The 19,994-nt window shown below is 34.1% G+C and overlaps 1 protein-coding gene across 7 annotated transcripts; it reads right to left on the bottom strand.

Annotated features, from left to right (window-relative positions):
- Positions 1-4,760: 4,760 nt before the first annotated feature.
- LOC107783820 (uncharacterized protein At5g08430-like) lies at positions 4,761-18,788 on the bottom strand. 7 transcript variants are annotated; one of them, XM_016604841.2, is made up of 11 exons: positions 18,626-18,788; positions 18,442-18,471; positions 15,439-15,590; positions 13,538-14,254; positions 12,464-12,576; positions 11,029-11,088; positions 9,818-9,868; positions 9,578-9,648; positions 8,319-8,530; positions 5,852-5,917; positions 4,761-5,501 (listed from the first exon to the last, which is right to left on the bottom strand). In XM_016604841.2, exons 4-11 carry the CDS (start codon positions 14,175-14,177, stop codon positions 5,098-5,100), a joined length of 1,617 nt encoding a protein of 538 aa, XP_016460327.1. In that variant the 5' UTR covers positions 14,178-14,254; positions 15,439-15,590; positions 18,442-18,471; positions 18,626-18,788; the 3' UTR covers positions 4,761-5,097. The 7 variants fall into 7 exon arrangements, with proteins under 7 accessions (XP_016460327.1, XP_075095000.1, XP_016460326.1 ...); XM_075238899.1 differs by having other exon boundaries at positions 13,538-14,212; XM_016604840.2 differs by having other exon boundaries at positions 18,442-18,788.
- Positions 18,789-19,994: the final 1,206 nt, after the last annotated feature.

The raw sequence follows: 19,994 nt of genomic DNA, 5'->3' as shown, positions 1-19,994 counted from the left end.
GAGAGCTCGAGTCAGAATCGAGCTCAAACCAAGATCGAGGGCTCGGGGCAAGATCGAGCTCACAGACAAAAGCCGTTGCAATCCCACTAGCGAGAATCTTGGCAGAAATTGTGAAAAAGCTGATTTATCATGGGTCTCCCACTGAGTATTTTTTTATTATGCTTAGAGCAAGGTCCCTCTATTATAAAGGGCATGGTTATCATTTATGAGAGGGCAAGCTTTTGTGAGGCATAGATTGTAATAAAAATATTATATTCTCCGATAGTAAAGAATTGTTCTTTCAGGTTTCTAAAAGTGATTCTACTTGTTGAGTCCCTAAGATACATTTTCTTTACAACTTTATCTATTTCGCATTCTTTGCAATCCATATATTTCTATTTATCCTTACAATTTGTATTAAGTTACGCCACATATCCTTTGAACTACGTATAAATTCAACTTTATCCATTTTTCGGGTAAACAATTATAACGGTCAAATTTTCTTTAGAACCAATTATTCATGTTATATTATAATATAAGTTCTCTATAACAACATTTTACTGTAGTAACAAAAAAGTATCGAAACAGACGAAATTATTATAGAGACGTTTAAGTGTATTAGATAGATCGTCGCTTAGTGAAGAGAATTAGTTCCAGAGTCAATTATAACTAGTAGTTGTTTACACTTATATTTGGTTGAAACAAAATTGTTCACTTTCAAATATAACTAGTAGTTGTTTACAACTATATTTGGTTGAGATAAAAAGTTCACTTTCGAAAAAGAAAATTAGCCTATTTCCATAGTTAAATTTGATATATATATGAATTTACTATTATAAGATAAAAACTGATATTCGAAAATTGTAAGAGAAGTGTTGTAAATCCAGTGTTGTATTAACTACTAGTGGTTTAACGCGTAAAACCCGTATAAATATAATCTATACTTGATTGCAACAATGAAAAAGGGAAGAAGAGGAATTGAATTTATGTTACATATATAGTTGTCACATCCTTCTTCTACTTCTGTTATGGCGATCTTCAATTTAGTCCATTTGAAATATGTCCTGCAATTCTTTATATCTGTAAGTTGTTTTTTATCATGTGGTGTAACATATTTCCTTTTAAGAGCACATTTTTATCGTAGTAAAACACCGAAATTGTTCTCGACTGGATGATGAAATTTTGCCTCATTTTTTTCCCAATTATTTCAACAATTAACAAAACGAAAGAGAATAAATATGATTCTCGTAGTTTATCCTAAAGGATCTTATAATTAAATTATTCATGACTATTTATGTCTCTAGCATGACCGATCGATAAAATTTTCATAATATTACCGGAAGGATCCTCTGTTCCTTACTTCCTTTCAATCCTTACAAACCAAACAAAATTCTTCTACATTTACTCGCAGTTGATACTTAAACTAAATCATATCAATTTGTTCCAGTTAAACGATTTGATGAGATAAAAGTATACACTGATTAATCATAATTAAGTAAGAAAAAAGTCTATGTGCAAAAACACATTTATGTCTATTAATTTAATATAAACACGATTAAGTTATACTATTATTCTTCTTCTATATCGGATGTCTGCTAACATGACACTAAAGACAATGGGATGAATCCTTTTAGCAGAAAAGAAATTCCAACAATAAGAAACATGTTCCGGAATCTAACCTAACCATTTCTATATTGGAAACTACAATATTTTTCTACTAATCCGTGTTTAAAACATTTGTTTGTTTTTTAAATGATTAACTAAAGTAGCTAATATAATATTCAGTGGATTTAAATAATTAATCAAATTCACCGGGAAAGGACAAATGATCGGTGGAATAAAGGACAGTGTTTAAAGTGTCAGAGACCATATAATTATTTTTGCATTGACAAGGTAGAACGGCGTAACAAACAATGGAATTTAACGTTTTCCTTTTTTAATTGTGATGACAGGAAAATTTTAAAAAAAAAAACGAATTCAGCAATATCGCACACCAACCTTTATTTATATTCTTTTCTACCAAATTAAATGTTTGACAAACTCGATTGATTGCTAAGGTGAATTTTTTGCTTAAGAAATTCTTTTATAAGAACTGTTTTGTTAAAGGATTGCACTTTTTAACATTTTTAGCAGATTTTTCATGAAACATAAAAAATAAAGTGGTTATATTCAGCTTCTTGTAAAGTCCTACTAGTGTTCGCAAAATTGTTCTATGTTTCTAACTTCGCTAAAATTCCATTATAATATCAAACCCATTAGATTGTTCTTAAAAGCATTGACGGATCTAGGATTTGAAAGTGATGAGAGTATCATTGTCGAATAAAAATTAGAGCAAATATTAGAGCTGGAATCGAATCCAAGCAATGCACTAAAAGTCAAGTTGTGCTCCTCTAGGGTGTCAATTAAAATATATACACATAGGCGTATGTAGTGTTATAGTATCCGGTATATCTGAATCCATTACTTTCAACACAAAGTATAAATTTAATGTAAAAATTCACTAAAATTACAACATATAGTAGGTTTGAACCCATAACTTTAAAAATATAATAGATTCAATACTAAGAACCGTAAATGCTGAACGAATAGAATTAAAACGTCTCTGCATATACAAACATTTTTTTCGAAATTCCCGGGGCGGTGATCCCGTTACCCCAAAAAGTAGGTTCGCCTCTCCTTAAAAAGCAAATCTATATACGTAGAAACTACACATATCAATACAATTAAAATTTAAATTATTTGAGATGAAAGAATGTTGTGTTTCTTTCCAAAATATAATAACTTAATTGTCATTGTGGTTCTAAGTAACGTTAGGATAAGATATTGGATATGTTTTGTAACATGTATCACAAAGCAATATATTATTATTTCTAGTTCTCATTATTTTATTATTTTGTTCCGGTACCGATAAAAGCATTTCTGACACAAGCGTAGCTAACCTTCAAGGCTAAGATCGTTCAACTTGTGTGGTTTGCATTTATTTTTTCATTGCTTATTTCAACATTAATCTGATTTCTCGTTTTGTATCAAGTTAAATCACATATCCTTAAAACTATGTACAAATTCAATTGTTATCCAATTTTGAGGATAAACATATTTTTACCTTGTTTCGATTTTATTTACAAGATTCTTCGTTTAGTACAAAATAAGGATAAGATCTTTCAAAACGAGAGGAAACCAATGTTATTGGCATTCTTATTATAGGATATTAAAAAACTATACTAGTGCTTGAAAGCAATGGAATCCAGCTTTTAAAGTCTTCCTTTATTTCATCTGATATAATAATCTTTAATAGGGACAATGATATTCAAATATGATCACAAATAAGAGCAATTGATCCCTTTCTTAGATGCTTACCAAAAGTTAAAACAATATTAGCTTCTGTCCCTGTATTTCCTGGGCCGAATCGGAGTCAGGATTTGAATGTTATGAATTTGAGATAATAATTATTTTAAATTATTAAGTTCTAAATTAATATTTGTACATATTCAATGAATTTTTAAGACCAATATATAATTTTAAACAAAAGTTGTTGATTCAGTCGAACCCGTATCTCATACTCTGGCCCCGTCTCTGTAATCCTACCCCACTCCCTACCACCTAGTGGTGGAGATAATGTGATATTGCTTTGCCGAAAGTTCATAAATACTATTGTAGTACTATAATATTTTCTTATAAAAACTTAAAAAGTACATATAATACATAGGGTAGACTAAATGGCTAATACATCTTAAAAATAAAGCAACGTAAATAATAATTTGGAAGAAGGACCTTAGTGTCATATTCAAAATTGAGCAGTAATAATAAGTTGATATCGCTTACACAAAAATCTACACATGATATTGTACTACACCTATTTCCCCACTTCGCTTAAATTAATCCAAAAGAAATTAGATACTATATGACAACGTCACATGAAACCCACTAAGTAATATTGGTTTTTTATGATTGTCATAAAGCAAAAAAAAAAAAAAAAAAAAAAGGATTTTTGAACTTCATTATTGAGGAAGAAAAATTTAAGTTTGTTGAGAATCATAATTTGAGCGTGACATAGATAGGATTGAAAGTGATTTGTCATCTAAAATACCCAAATTCCATGAAACCAAGAAAGATTCTTTTCAGTAGACTCTTGTTGGCTCTTTTTCGGGCACTTAATTAATTAGGATAAATAAATAGCCCACTTCTTTATTCAAAATTTAATTAAGTCACCAAAAAGACTTTTTAGGCATTCCAAAAAGTTGCATCTTTTTTTGGTTAGTCCAATCATTTTGTCATGTCAATTTCATGGCTTAATAATCTAGACAATTTGTAGTCATGTGAGAAAAATAATGTCAATGACTTTTTAGAGTGGCCAATGAAATGCAAAAATTAGTTCCCCCTCACTAAGCTATAATTTAATTAAAGTTTGACACCTAGTTCAAGTGATAAGGTGGAGACCCTAATGATAGGTTTTTAAGTTTTATTCCCACCATAAAGGGTTATATCTTTAGCAACTATGCTGGTTTTGTTTAGCTTTTATAAGTTAGTATTTTCCAGTAAGAATATGATTATGGATATAACCACACTCCATTAACGTGAAGATGTCTAAATTTCCTTCTTTATAGAATTTCATAATGTATTTACGTGCTTTACTCTTTCTTATTTAAGTTCCAAATATATGCGTTCGTCTTTTAAAGTATGTATCGTTCACTAGTAATTTTTGCTGTTGAGAAGAAAAAGAAATGATTAATGAAATGCAGCAATGGCTGAAACAATTGGTAACAAAAATTACTGTAAGAGCATTTTGTTGTACTAACTGCTAAAAGGCCACATTATTGATTGGTAACAAAAGGTTCTTTTTGTTCATCACTTCATTACAAAGCCTCGTCTTCTGCTAACTCTGAAAGGTTACCTAATAACAAAGTAAAAATGACTGGAAACAAAACTCTGAAACATGAAATGCAGCAATGGCTGCAAGGATCCATTTTCATGAGAAAGATGTATCTTCAGAATGATCAATGATCATAGAATAAAGACATTTAAGAAGTAAAAGAACCTTTTTCTTTTCTTTTTTTAACTCAGCAACCAAGATTGACAACTTTGATACAACTTTCTTATAGAACACTGAATGTGGTGCTTTCATCTGACGGGGAAAAAATGGCGAAGCACATCAATCAACAAGACAGCTTCTTCTAGTCTTTGGCCAACCATCCATACTCGGAAGCTTGGCTCGAAGTAGTAAGCATCACTCCAGCGTTTCAACAACGTCAAAGGAAAAGGACCCTGTATGTTTCCCCGAGGATCCAGATAGTGCCAAATTGGGACTTCAGGGTTCATATAAGTAGCCTGTTTTCCATCTTTTTGGTCCTCAACATCTGGATCATCATCGCTCAATTCAATTACCTCAGTTTGAGTAACCTGGACCTGTACTTCTTGAGTGACATTGTCTCCTCCAGAGGCCACCACCTGCATTTCTCCGCTTCTTTCAGCTCTTACAGGAGCCGTAGTATCCATTTGTTCTTGAGTCATGTCTGCATATTGATCTGCATTAATCAGACACAGAAACCAATTAGAGGACCGTAAACAACCCTACTCGTTTCTTAAGTTACCAGTAATTATTGGGTTCCATAATAGGCCTTCACAGTATTAAGGGGTTTTCCTGCGTACATGCTCCTCCATTGACAAGCAAATAAGAGTTTTACAGATCTCTCTTTTTATACCCTTAAAAATGCATCATAACAAAATATTTGCCACCTTTGATCACTAAATATAAATGTGAAGAGCCTTGGCAGAGCTAAGGATTTTAAACCCAAATTACTCCCATCTCAATCAAAAAAAAAGAGAATCAAATTAAAGGCTCTAAATTTAAAAAACCAGAGGAAGAAGGAATTACCATTTCCATCAACAACGGGTGCATCTCCACTTACAAAAACCCTGTTGGATAGGATCACGGTATCTCCTGAAAATAAAATACAGTCAAACTTAGAGAAGTATAAGAACTCATATTTCAGATATTGAGCAAAGTATTTTGATCCTTAATCAGATTACAGGCGACAATATAACAAAAGAATAATAGAAATGTAAAATAGCTACTTACAACAACAATAACAACAACAACCCAGTATAATTCCACTAATGGGGTCTGGGGAGGGTAGTGTGTACGCAGACCTTACCCCTGCCCTAGGGTAGAGAGGCTGTTTCCGATAGACCCTCGGCTCCCTCCCTCCAAGAACTCCCCACCTTACTCTTGGGGTGACTCGAACTCACAACCTCTTGATTGGAAGTGAAGGGTGCTCACCACTAGAGCAACCCACTCTTGTCTCGTAAAATAGCTACTTACAACTACAGAAAAGATTTAACCCTACCCTCACACTATGCAAAACATAGTATATAATTAAAAATAGGGTAATGAAGTGGATGAAAACCGTGGAGACCAAGGTTCAATTATCAGCAGAGACAAAAATGCTAGGTAGCCTTGGTGGCCAGAGTTATCCGATACCACTGCTGATGGGAGGTAACAGGTACCCGATGGAATAGTTGATGTGTGCACAAACTGGCGCGGAGACCACCGTTTAAAGAAACATTGATGGTTGCTTACTGTGTAATGAGGTGGCAAAAAGGATTCTTGGGTGTTCTTTTCTCTTTTTTCTTTTCCTTGCCTATCGTCTTTCCCGCCTCTAATTTTTGTGCATGTGATAAGAAATGCTGGACATATCAGATCAATCTGAATGACCATCAACGAGAACAAGTATTGGAACCGTCAGTTGCCAGCAAACTTAATTTGATTTTATGCTGCAAAGTATTGTATATCTTTGCAGTACTCATATGGGAAAAAATGATGGCACTGTTTCTTTTTGTAATATGCCAAATCTGCTATTCAGTTATTTTGTCCCTGTCTTCAGTTGATGAACCTGCCAAAATTGCTCGGATAAATTTCCTTCTGTTGCTTTATGCAAAATATGACAATTAGTAGGTTTCCAAAAGGACTCTTTTGACTCTAGTATTTCTTTTTTAAAATCAGTCCAGGTTCCCAACCCATCCCCAGAAGCCCTTTGTTGGGTCTTTTCTTTTCCCCTCAAAGTGGGACTTGGACAATAAGGCCGCGCTAGTTTGTGTTGGGAAATTCATCTGCGTTCCCCAATGCTTGGTGATGCCTTCGTTCCCTTCACAAATTGTTGGTTTTTGTTGAAATAGTTTAAGTTTTAGATGAGGTGGTCACACAATTCAATATGGTATCAGAACAGACAGAGGTCGTGGGTTCAAGTCTCACCATCATCCATTATTAAAAAGAATCTACATGTGATTGTCCCAAGAAAAAGAGTCATGCTGAACATGAAGGGACGTGTTGAAGCCATAATTAAGTAATTAAAGTGTGCTAAGCTTCTCGATGAGGTGGTCATACAATTCAATAGTTTTCTTGAAATAATCTGCTTCCTCCATCAAATTGTTTGATTTAATACTATTGCTGCCTCCTGAAAGTTAGAGGAAGTTTGAAGTTTGAACCCTGATCTTGATGGGGAAGTTTCGTATTTGGGTTAAGTATGCGAAGTTCGCAAAATGGATGCTATGCTTATCTTAGTCATCCTTTGTTATGTCAAAAATTTGCTAGTCCCCTCTAGCCACATGCTTAGGTGCGCCTCGATCACTTTCACTAACCTGTCTCGCCAAATCTGAAATATCTGGAAGGCTCCACAATACTTTAGATGACAGAGGTCTCTGCTCACATTAAATCAACTGGTGTCTCAAAACAAATAAGACATCCTCATAGGTCTCTTGATATCTAACCCAACTAAAAATCATTTTATTTGCCAATTACAATAGTGAAAGACAATATGTCTCAACCATCAGGACAGTTGGATCTTTTTGAACTCCAGGGGGAAGATATTGTAGTACAGAATTTCAAGATTTCCAGACAATAACCGATTCTTGAGGGGGAAGAGAGGTCACCACTAACTTCAGCCCGTCCAAATATTGTCTGCCGGTTCGACAGTCAATTAATTTGGCTTTTCCATTGCCCACTCAAGCCATTTTAACCTCTCATTCCCTTCCCTTCCTTTCCACTGAAATTATCTCCATTTATCCGCCCCCACCACCAACCTGGGTCAAAATAATTGAAAACAACTCTCTCTGAAATTCTGTTCAGATTAAATTTCTTGTTTCGGGTATCAATCTCAAAAATAACTTGTTTGTGTCTAAACTTTGTTAAGCTTTCAGACTGACATATGCGGATGTAAGAAGCTTACATCTGTATGCTTCTAGAAAATGGCTAAGCTCCAGAAAGTAAAAAAGAATGGAAGGTTTAACTGAATAAGTTTTAAGATATTGTAAAGTTCTGTTGCAGAGTGGATGTTAGAACTCACCTGCACCAGAATAGTCTGTAGCTCCATTAGGAGTTGACTTTGGTGAATGGCTATTTTCTCTTTCTTGTTCCACTGCATTTTCTTCTAGGGCGTCAACCGTTTTAACTTCAGGCTCTAATTCCTCGGCTACAACTTTTGGCATCACGGAAAAGAGTCTATCCTGTTCCTTTTTTGTCTGTAACAGCTGCTTCTTCTCCAGAAACTCAAACAGTGTAACTACTAAAGTAGGTCAAGGAGACAGTTAGGTTCATCAGCAGGATCAGCAAGTATCAAACAGGCTTTTAGCTTTTACACCAAAGCCCCAACCAGAGGCATAATTTTGTTACTATTGCCTGAAACAAGCCATACACACTTATGTGGCTACAAATCATCTCATTAAGGATAAAATAAGAAGTTTGACGTTAAATTACTTTGGAAGTATGACATTCTTTTTGGGACAGACTAGAAAGGGAAGTATGCCACATAAATTGGGACATGAAACATAATAAAGAGCTAAACGTTTTACTCGCCATTCTATAAAGTTAACTTTTCAGGATGGCGACTATATAACTCTTTTCTACCAGAGTCAACATAATAAAGAGCTAAATGTTTTACTCTTAAAATTCCGCATAGGTAAAACTAGGTCAAACATTTTGGGATGGACAGAGTAACTCTTGACAAAATAAAAAGCCATATTAAGGTTTTGGTGTTCGAAGCCTTATTTCATGACAAGTTAAAGTGGCAAAAACACAAGAATGCTGTTGATCAACATCGCATTGGAGTTTCATCTAAACCTCCCAGCAAGTATCATTCCAGGATTTGCTAGTCAGGAGATAAGTTTCAATCAAGAACCATATAAATGCATTCAGGAAGGTAGTATGTCACAGTTGATTTTGAACAACCCAGCTTTTTCTTGACCAAAAACAAATCCACACTAATTCTCAATAGCATGATCTTGAATTGCTACCTTGCACAAAGGTACATGAATTCTGTCCAGATATATGAAGGTGCAAAATAGATCAAAAGACTGTCTCGAACAATGACTCTCTTGTTACTTTAAGTTCCAGTTATTTGAGTCTAGTCCCTCTGACTAAACTTGTGCATATGACAGTTTGAGCTTCTGGAGATGATTACCAACATATAATTTGCAGACAACAATTACGAACTATGCTTCTCTTATGCAGGCAATAAATTGCTGAATTCAAAGAACAAGTTGTGCCATGCAACCATAAAAAGATGCAGATTTAAATAACGGAGCCTTGAGATATATGAAAGGATATTGTTTGCGCCATCCCTTCTCATTGGCATGATCAATGCGCTTTTGTAACAACACAATTTCTCTCTCAATCCACTGTAACCAAATCAACATGAGATAGAGTCAAAAACAAATATACATGACAAGGGGTGGTGATGAACAACATAGCAGCAATCTGTATACAGTAACAAGCAACTAAATGAGTAACATCCTGCAGTTCACAAGAGCAACCAGACAGAGATTCGGCGGAGAATTCCAAACTTACATGCTTGGTGATATCCTTGTGCAGAACTTGGGCTTTTGACTCAAGCTCCAGCTGCCAAGGAAGTAGGTAAATGAATTACCAATTTGAAAACAAAATTATGACGTCAAAGTAAAACAAGACATAAATTACTAATCTGAGAACAAAGTTATAATGGATTACACGTCACTCAAAATGAAAGTAAATACCAACCTATAGTTGGCTAACAAGTCATGAATACACAAAATTTATTCTTTCCCACATAAAATAAAAGCATTCATAAGAAGCAAAGAATAGGACCAGAACTTATTAAGTATTAATGTAGTCAACACAGAGGCATTCAAAATCCAAGCTAATTATTGAGAATAATAAATCATTGATAGAAGAATACAGTAGCTGACAATTTCCAAATGCTGCATTCTTCAGAATTTTTTTTTTATAAAAAAAGGCTAATATTGGAGGGGATGGGGTTAGAAAGTTCCATCGTGGAAAACATTACTGATTATTTCTCTGAGCCTAAGAAGCGCCAGAAGTAACAACTGGAACAAATTTAGTTTATTTTTAATGCCACATAATAACAACAGCAGTTTTGTGATGCAGAAATGAGTCACAGTAGAGGTTAGGATCTAAGATAAAGACTATTAGATTGTTAAAGAAAAGAAGAAAGCTAGTCAATGTGAAGAGACATGCCTACTGAAGACAATTTTATACACAATTCTTTCCACGTCTTTTCAACTATATAGGTTGTCCATGTGATCATTTCCACGAAAATACTATAATATTAAAGCACAGAAAACCTGAAATTTTCATGAAGAAAAAAAGGTGCACAATAGATTTCTTCAGCATTTAACAATTTGTGGATTTGACCGTCTCTTTGGAAAGAAAAAAAGGTGCACAATAGATTCCTTTTCTTTTTTTGTAAAGAAGTGTGTATAGTATATCTTTTGTAAATAGCTGGATTGCCGAAGAAGCTGCAGAGGATTTAATCACCTGATTAATAACTTTTAAAGCATCACTGCCAAGTTATTCATGTCAGCAGATGATCTGCACTTTAATTTAGGAGAATTTAATGAAATATGGTAAAATACCAGCAGCCAGCAGTTCTAAACGTTAACCTTGAGAAATCTAATATGGTCAGATCTATTAAATCAAATAAATTTGCTTCCATTCTATTTCACCGTGAAAGATCTAAGAATTGTAGAATGAAAAACTTGCTGAGGCTTAAGATATCTTACAACAGTAGGCTTCTTGAGCAAACCAGCTTTAATTCTTTCATGCAACTCCTCACATTCCTCCTGTCAAAAATATAAAAATTCTTAGAAAAGATGGGGAAAATAAAAATATTGGACCAATGAAGCAGCAATACAATTGTATACAGCAGGTAGTCATACACAAGAAAAGCCTTTTACATTTGCACATATATTAATTTTAGACCTATACCTTTTTGTGTTTGTGCGTATGTCTATATATGTAACCATGGATAAAGGTGAAGGGTTGCGGTAGATGGCGTCCAGTATAAATATAGTCAAATATGATAATTGATTGGTTGTACAAAAGGATACACCCAGTCAACATATTGGAGCCAACACACTACTTTTGTAAACTTTTGTATCTTCTGGATGCCTCTTTAATGAAACTTATTCATCAGAAAAAGAAAAAAAAAAGGATAAACCCACTCAACATAAATATACATTCTATACAATCCTTCCGCGCTAGTTTCGTTGTTCTTATCAGAGTCAATTTATATCAGCTTGTATGTTAGACTGTACATAGATTAATTCACCTTTAAATAATAACATTTAAAAATTTTGAAACTATCTAAAAATAACAAAAATTACAAAAATATCTACAATAAATCTTGGTCAAAGAGTATTATGTTAAATTTTCAAGAAGTGAAATATGACAAATATTTTCAGGAAAAACGAAATGGTATATTTAGGTATAACTGTATAAGTAATATGGATAGATATCTTTAATAGAAAAATCTAATCTCATAAAAAGAACGTAATCACGGGCGAAAATAGTAATGAATACCAAGCAAAACTGCCCCGATAAGTTCAAATTCAAATCGTGGTTTTGTTACAGATTGGAAAACACACAAAGGGAAAAAAAAAAGAAAAAGGTGACAAGGAGTTTCTCACACCAATCACCTAGGTTGTACACACAATCAGAAGTAACTTTATCAATAAAATGCAAATATTTCACTCAAGGGTGTGGCTTAGCGGTCAATAAAGTGGGACGAATATCATAAGAGACCAGGGTTCAAATCCTAGCAAAGACAACACTGCTAGGTGGTTTATTTTCCATTTGCCGAAGCCATGATTGGCAAGCATCTGGTGGTGTATTCAAGGTTCACATAAACAAACTTTTAAAAATATGTAATAACTATAATTATAATCATGATTATAATTATAATATTTAAGCTTGTAATTTCCTAGTTTTGGTCAATAATTGAGCATCCTTGGGTGCATGCCTTGACCTTTGAATAGAATACAATTTCTCGAAATCATTTTTTCGTCTTTGTGAATATTAAAAACCACTCAAAAAATTTTCCACAGGAAGTCTCAGAATTACCATAATCCGCCAAAGAGAGGGCAGAGAAAGGAGTAATTTCAGATCAAAGCCATCCAACACTATAATTGACCATATATGCTGTTAGTAGTTGCTTACCTCAGAAAAATCATCATCAGATAAGGAAGATATGGGAATGTCCTTCATCAGATTTGAAAGTTGAAGGTGAACTTCAAAAGCAGCATCGCTGGTTGCTGAAAAATTTCTTACACCTGTGAAGCATTCAACTTTACAGTGAAAAAACAAGCAGGACAGAGAATGTGATTTAATGGAGAAGAAAACATTCGCTTTTCCATTTATCATGGTCCTCTTCAACTATGCACGGTCTAAGAGATAATGCAAAATTGTCTTGATCATCAAAGTTTCAGGAAAGCCACATATTCAGTAATTAGGCAAATAGTATTATGTATGAGTAGCTAATTGTTTCTGTTTCCCTTGAAGGAAAGATTCTTAGGAATTCCACAAAGGAACAATGAAAATGAAAAGGGGAGGAGAGAGAATGGCAATAAGAGGAGATAGCCTCTTTTAGAAGTATTTCTTGAGACAAATTAAAGAACTATAAGCAGAAGCAAGCAATTACATTACACAAAAATTTTCTTTTTGGTAGGCAAGCAAAATTGTTTTGTCTTGGACAAGACACCTACAGAAGTCAGGACATGTATTCTCAATCATAAGTGTCGTTCACTTTATAAAGTTACCGTTCCACTAACAATTTTTGCTTCCTTTGGTTAACCAGTACAAATAGAAGAAACATATCATAGCATGTCCAGTGATGAAAAAAGTGCAGTCTCTCTACAGAATGGTAGAATAGTGATATTTTTCTTTTCTTTTTTAGTTTGCTTCTTTTTCCTTTTCCTTCTATAGTTTTAAGTATAGAAAAGAATTTCCTGAGTACTTACTACTTCCAATTTTTATCTTAAGAAAAACTTTTACTCAGCAATCACCTGTTTCTAATTTAACTAGAAATGCTTTTGCAAAGGACTATGACTGTGTAAATGGATATATTTGGAGGGAAGCATAATTTAAAGGCCGGATTGTTGTTTTCTTTACATTTTGCCCAAGTCTGTTTTATAGGGAGTGAAGTCTTCTGTTATGAGAAATATCAATGCAACATCAATGTTATTTAGTCACTACATGATGTTCAGAAAACAGAAGTGCACAATGACAATATACCTTCAACTTGCTGAAGCTGGTGGGAGTTTTTCTGGAAGTAGTCATTTGGGTCAGATTTTACCCTCACAAAGCAACCCACAATTTTATCTCCGTAACTTTCAGGGGTCTTCATAAGATCCCGAACTAAGCTCCTCTTCAAGAACACAAGCTTAATGTTTTCAGCAATAACAGATGCAAAACAGCTTTTAGAAACAACAGGAGCCTTTTTCTTTGGACTCACTGTACTTTTTCTTCCCTTAGATGCTATCAAAATATCCTCCTCTTCCAGATTGTCAGGAGATTCATCCTCTGATTCATCATGGTTCTCACTGAAGTGCACTTCCAACAAGTCATAGATTTTTATCCGCGGTATAGATTTCTTTCCGAAAAGGGTATGAAGACGCACATCACACATAACCCTCTTTTTCTTTTGCGGATTAAGAAGATTATTCGAATTTACATATTCAGTGACAATAGCCGTCACCTCTTGTTGAGAATATGTTCTGCTTGTATCTTTACCAATTGATTCAAGGAATTCAATCAACGGTTTGGATCCCCATCCAACAAACTCTAGTTTCTTGATTCTGACATTTCTCTTCCTTTTTAAAGAAAAGGGTAACTGATCAGTGAATTCTTCCACCCAAAAGGAGTCCCCATCCATGCCTTCAGGATAATATGCCAACACGAGCTTTTACACTTCAGGAAATGTAATTGCCGCAAACTCAAACCATTAATAATCTGGACAAACGCAGAACTGTTTCTTTACGAATAGAAGCTAAAACGAATCCCTAATATGACGGAATTTGAAGATAAGACAAGCCTCTCCAACTATCACAGTTGAAGGCAGACGCAATGCGCAGTCGCTTGGAAGATCATAGAAAAAAGCAAGCACAATAAAACCAACTTCAAAAGTGATGCTACATCTGATTTTGGTGAAGTAGACTTTTGAACACTTTTTTACTCAATCTGAACAGCTTTACCTACATATATATCAAATTTGACCAGTATATTGCTCAGATAGGCCTATAAGTATTCAGGATGTGATCGGCCTAGGGGACTGAAACCAGAGACTTTCTCATCGGTCCCAGGCTAAATTAATGATTTTACTTCTGCACAAACTTGTCTACTGTTGCATATTATTCCTTCAGTTTACTGGGATAATTTTTTTATTTTTCCTTTTAGGATAAGTAAATAGTTTACTGGGGTGGCTTTGTTGACTTAAATTTGCTGGAGTTATCGTCACATAGGTTGTAAAAGGAGATCTCCTAAAAGTAAATGACAGGGGAAAATATGTTGCATTTTTATTTGTAGGTAGTTTCTTTCTTTTGTACATAGTCCCGTTGAACTTCATGATTCACGACCAAAATTGCAACTCCTAGCTAATATTGTAACAGTATGTCTGACCACTATTATCCTAGTAAAATATACGCTTCCCAAGCATAGGCATAGATAGAGGAGTTACTTGCAGTTAAGAGAAATGATAAACTATCATGAACAGATACCATAAATGTAATCTGTACAATAGATGCAAGGTGCAAGGTCTAAGGCAAGTAACCCGAAATATCTTTTTCTTCTTTTTTTTTATCAGGTAAACTAACCCGATTTATCTATATGCATCTCGGTGCTCCTGCACAAAGTCAAACAAATTGAGGACTAGAAGAACTGAGCACAAGCTGTTGCTAGACTCTGACTTTCAGAACATGCGTGAGCGTAACAAGCATACAAGATTTGGAAAGATAAGATTCAACCATAAATCTACACCTTAAGCTTAGATAAACAAGATCAAAATTTTCTGACAATTGTTTCAAATATTTATCTACAAAAGCAACTAGATCTCCCAGAATTAGTAGATAAATTAAAGATCTCCATATTTCCGCCTCACAAAAAAGAAACCCAAGAGAATAATGTGATTCATGGTTTACCTTCAGGAAAATCTCACTTCCTTGAGTGCAATCTTAACCATGTCAAGGACAAGGACTAATGCATGGTTGCTTTAGATTGTCAAGTAGATAGTCTTCATCTTTCTCTCGCTCTCTCTGTCTCTCTCTCTCAAAGACTAAAACCACGCAGCCACCTGTTTAAAATCAGTGTCATTGAATGAAATTTGCAAATATAGGTGGATGTGTGTCGTTTTCTCTAGAAATAATTAATACCTAGATCTTAACGCCAAAAATTGCGAAAAAAGCATTTATCGAATCCAGACAAGCTTAATAACAAAAGGCTATTCATTTCACCAAAATTCATCCAGGATCCATGCATCGGTTATAAATTCACCTCTCCTTATAGTTAACTCTTAAGGTCATTTAAGAGATCTAGAAAAGAATTAGTAAATGGGTCATCAGGCATGTGTCAATAGTGATTGGAAGAGAAAAAAGCAAGAGAAATATCAGCAATTGATTTAAGTGAATAATTCATTGATAAAGCAGCGGCAAGTGAAATTACTTGACTAGATCAGAAATGAATCCAAAATAAGTCCTGCATTAACAGTGGAGATGCTAGCATGGTAAGTCTTTCACTTTTGATACCGATTCCATCCCCCTTCTCCTCCCTTCCCACCACAATTGCCATCCCAAAAGATAAACAAACATTACAAACTAAGAATTAAGATGCTAATAAAATTATCATTTAATACAAACAATTCTTGGGTTTTCAAATACAATGATCAAAGGCATTCCAGTCCTTGTCACAGCATGACAGCAAGGATGCCCATAATTTAAGGAAAGTAATATCATTAACATGCTGACTACAATCTAGTGATAGTTAAATTGAGAAACACTTCTGTTAAATGAATTACAGTTTTACACAGTCCACTTAGAAATAAATTTTTGAACCCAACCAAGGTCAGAAGAAAACCCTATTTTTTTTTTAAATCAAGTGGTCAGATTGAAGAAGCCTTATCTTTCCTCTATTGAATTCTTATCTTTTTCTTTTCTCAAAAAGAACAAACTTTCAAGGACATATGCTTATTTCACAAAACAAAGCATTTATTAACCTTGAATTTTCTGATAAAAGAATAGCGAACAATCATTATCCAAATCGTGGTAACATGTATAACCTATTTGATTGAATGTGACGAAATTGACAAAGGGTATTTGTTGAGAAAAAAAAAGGATTGAATAAATGAATGTAATTTCTTGTATCCATCAATTTAAATGGAAAATGGGAATAAAGAAGGTCGCAATTTTTTTGATGAAGTAAAAGTAGGTCGCTATTACTATGGCAACTTATGGAGACAGCTCAATAATACGGTTCTTACAACATTCATACTACGAATGCATTGAAAAGTAGGAAAGATAAGGTTGTATTCAGTTCTCAAGAACAATTAGAACATTTATCCACAAGATTTCACAATCTTCCTTTGTCCTTTTTCATTCTCTAGTCCAGCTGTCCATGAAAATCAAATTGGCGAGATAAAACTTCCACCACCAGATACTCCTGTTTTAATTGACTAGTTGTATCACCAACATACCAGTCATTTCGGATTTTCCTATCTTTAGCTACTGGAACAGAGAAAGAAACAAGCATTTAACAGAGTGTTTACTTGGGTTGAGAGATTCTCTAAAGAGGTAAAGAGGAGAAGGCCAAGAAAGTTAGAAGACTGCTTGCAGTTGATGGAGTTTGTTAGAGCTTCTGGTGGCTGAGCCAAACAACGAACAAGCATTCAGGAGTTAAAGGGTCAATAAATATAGAACGAAAAGTGATGATAGCCAAGGATAAAGAATCGTATACCAACTGTGCCAATTAAATCAAAAGTTGGATTGGATCTCATTAAAAACATTATAGACACAGTATTTTAATTCAATCGGTAAACCACACAAAATTTCTTAGTGGGTTACTTCTCAAGTTTGGAGCAATCAACTGAAGAAGTATAGAGAATGAAGCAATCAAGAAATAACCTATTTTCTGAAGGAGCAGACATCGAAAAGAAGAACTGTCTCTCACTCTGAACACTATTTCACTTCCTTCACTTCCTTTTCCATTTCTGCTCATATCATAACCTAATACTCTAACAAGTTTAAAAACTTTCCTTGAGTCTAGTGTTATTAAAAGACTCCATTTCATCGCTTAAAGCAGCGAATCAATGTGAAACCAGGGTCTATTGCTTCATGGACAAAGCCATGTGTTTCAGAAAAGTGTGCACTTCATAAAATGACGCGCAAAGTCATCCCAACAAGAGGTGGTCAATTATTCGATGCCAAACCAAACTAAAAAAAGTGGTCGAGTATTTGAATCTCTACTTTAATGAGTTGCATTAATATTGACATTATTGTATATTGGATGCTGAAATCAGTTGTTTTGATTGACACTGTTATAGTAATAAATTCATATATGTTTCATTTTTTTAATTAAATTGTGCGCTTCACTTCAACGATGCATGTCTTCACTTTTGCTTTTCCGCTTCATGCCTCATGGACAATGTCGAAGCTACTCTATGAAAGGGTCGATGGAAAATTCCACTGTGTAGATAAGGTGAACTTTTTTACTATTATGCATATATACTATATGTTAAATCCCCTTGATCTCTTCGTGTATTTACTTCTTTATATTTTGACACCCTTAGTGAAAAATTTTGCTCTGTTACTGCTCATGTACCTTGTCGCTTTTTTGTGCTTTTCGCTTTAAAAACATTTCATGAGTCCCTTTGACACCATTGGTTTTAAATTGGTTTTAAAATCAACTACAATTTCATTACATTACCTAGTTTCACTTGCAAGGGGGAAAAAATGTACAAAAACCATTCAACCACTCATGAAATACCAAGATACCTCCTTTTTCCTTTTTTTATGCAGTTAATTCAACAAAGGCATATAAAGAAAAAGGGAAAATTTTAAACTAAAAAAAAAAGGGAAAGAAAGTAATAAATAGTACAAAACCAAAACACACACACAAAAAAAAAGGAGAAAGCCTAGTGAACCAAATGGTACCTGTGCAGCAGTAGCAGCAACCAAACGATTCTGTGAGGAACCAAATTCAGCAATGGAAGAATTAAAGCTCTCCAAAAAATAGAGAGAGCGAAATGTAGATGGAATTGAATTGCATATAACAGTTTTTCAAGCAAATATTTAAATAAAAAATTCGATTGAATGGAAACTGGGTTATGGGTTTTACCCTGAAGAGAAAAATTCACCGACAAGCTGAAGTAAAAGGGAAAGAGTGAAAGAAGTGCGAGTGTGGCCGGAGACGGAGAGGAATATGCTCTTGTTTTCTTTTGCGGCTTTGTGCGCACGTTATAAATTCTGTTGCTTTGTGTCAATTGCTGATGAAGGTCCTTTTGTGTCTGTTGTTTGACTTGCCTTTCTCTTGACAAGTGGATTGTTAGGCTGAAAATTATAAATTAAGCATATTTAATTATATTCAATTCTTTAGTCTATAACTATAAAGATTATTATAGCTTATTTATTTGCTATTTACATTTAATTTGTAGTGTGAAGGTATATTGAGGTTTTTTAAGACAAATCCCATTAACCGTCTTAATCTTTTTGAAGAAAATAAATCCCTTTATCTTTTGGATGTGAGAGGGATTTTTTTTTGTTCAAATTAATGGCAAAAATGAGATAATCATTGTGATATCTCATGTGTTTTGTTTTTATTTTTATGTCTTAATTTCTACAATGTATAAAATATAGTTTGAAGATTATTTGGAACTGTAAAAGTATGCCCTAAGGGAAGATACATAAGTCGAGATCAATGAAATATCTCAACTTGAAAGGCAAGATAAAATAAGCGATCGAGATAGGAGGAACAACATATGCAGCATCCTCAAACACTCAAGGGTGTTTCAATATGATTCGAACATATGATGCAAAGTACATCTATATAGTAATGATTTTTAGAGGTATTATATCTTTAAAACAACTAATTTTTGAGGCAACTGGATAAATACTAACCCCGAATAACCCTTTATGATTCTTCTCTAAGTGGTTATGCTTCAATTTTTATTTGATAATAATTTTTTTTATTCAATAAAATCGAAATAATTGAAATGAGAAAAGGGCCAAAAATACCCCTCTAGTATGTGAAAAGGATTATTTATGTCCTATGTTATACTTTCGGTCTACCATTGCCCCGTTAGAAAATTGGTGCAAAAATAACTCTCCCCCATTAAACCCTCCACCACGGCCAACACCATCCCACGTGGCATGACATTGTGCAGAAGTGGTCGTCAAGTGACATGCCACCTCACCTCACCTCCCCAGCCCCATTTTATCCCTCTCGTCCCACTTCTTCTTCCATCACATCTCCAGACACAGATAAGCTGAGTGTAATGGCATATTCTTATAACTAAAGTATATATTCTGTTGCCATCGACGTTGAGACCTTGGCGGAAAGGTCTGATTTTTTTTCTCTTTGCTTTAAAGTATTTGTATGATTTAAGTGTATCGGTAAATAAAGTTCATGGGGTTACCTTAATTCGTGACTAATTGACTAATTTAAATTTCTTAACGAATGGACAATATATTTACTCTTTAAAATATTT

Source organism: Nicotiana tabacum, chromosome 19 (assembly GCF_000715075.1).
Source record: "Nicotiana tabacum cultivar K326 chromosome 19, ASM71507v2, whole genome shotgun sequence".
In the NCBI taxonomy this organism is placed as follows: domain Eukaryota; kingdom Viridiplantae; phylum Streptophyta; class Magnoliopsida; order Solanales; family Solanaceae; genus Nicotiana; species Nicotiana tabacum.
The sequence above is the reverse complement of the archived record's forward strand: the minus strand, read 5'-3'. Positions and strand labels throughout refer to the sequence as shown.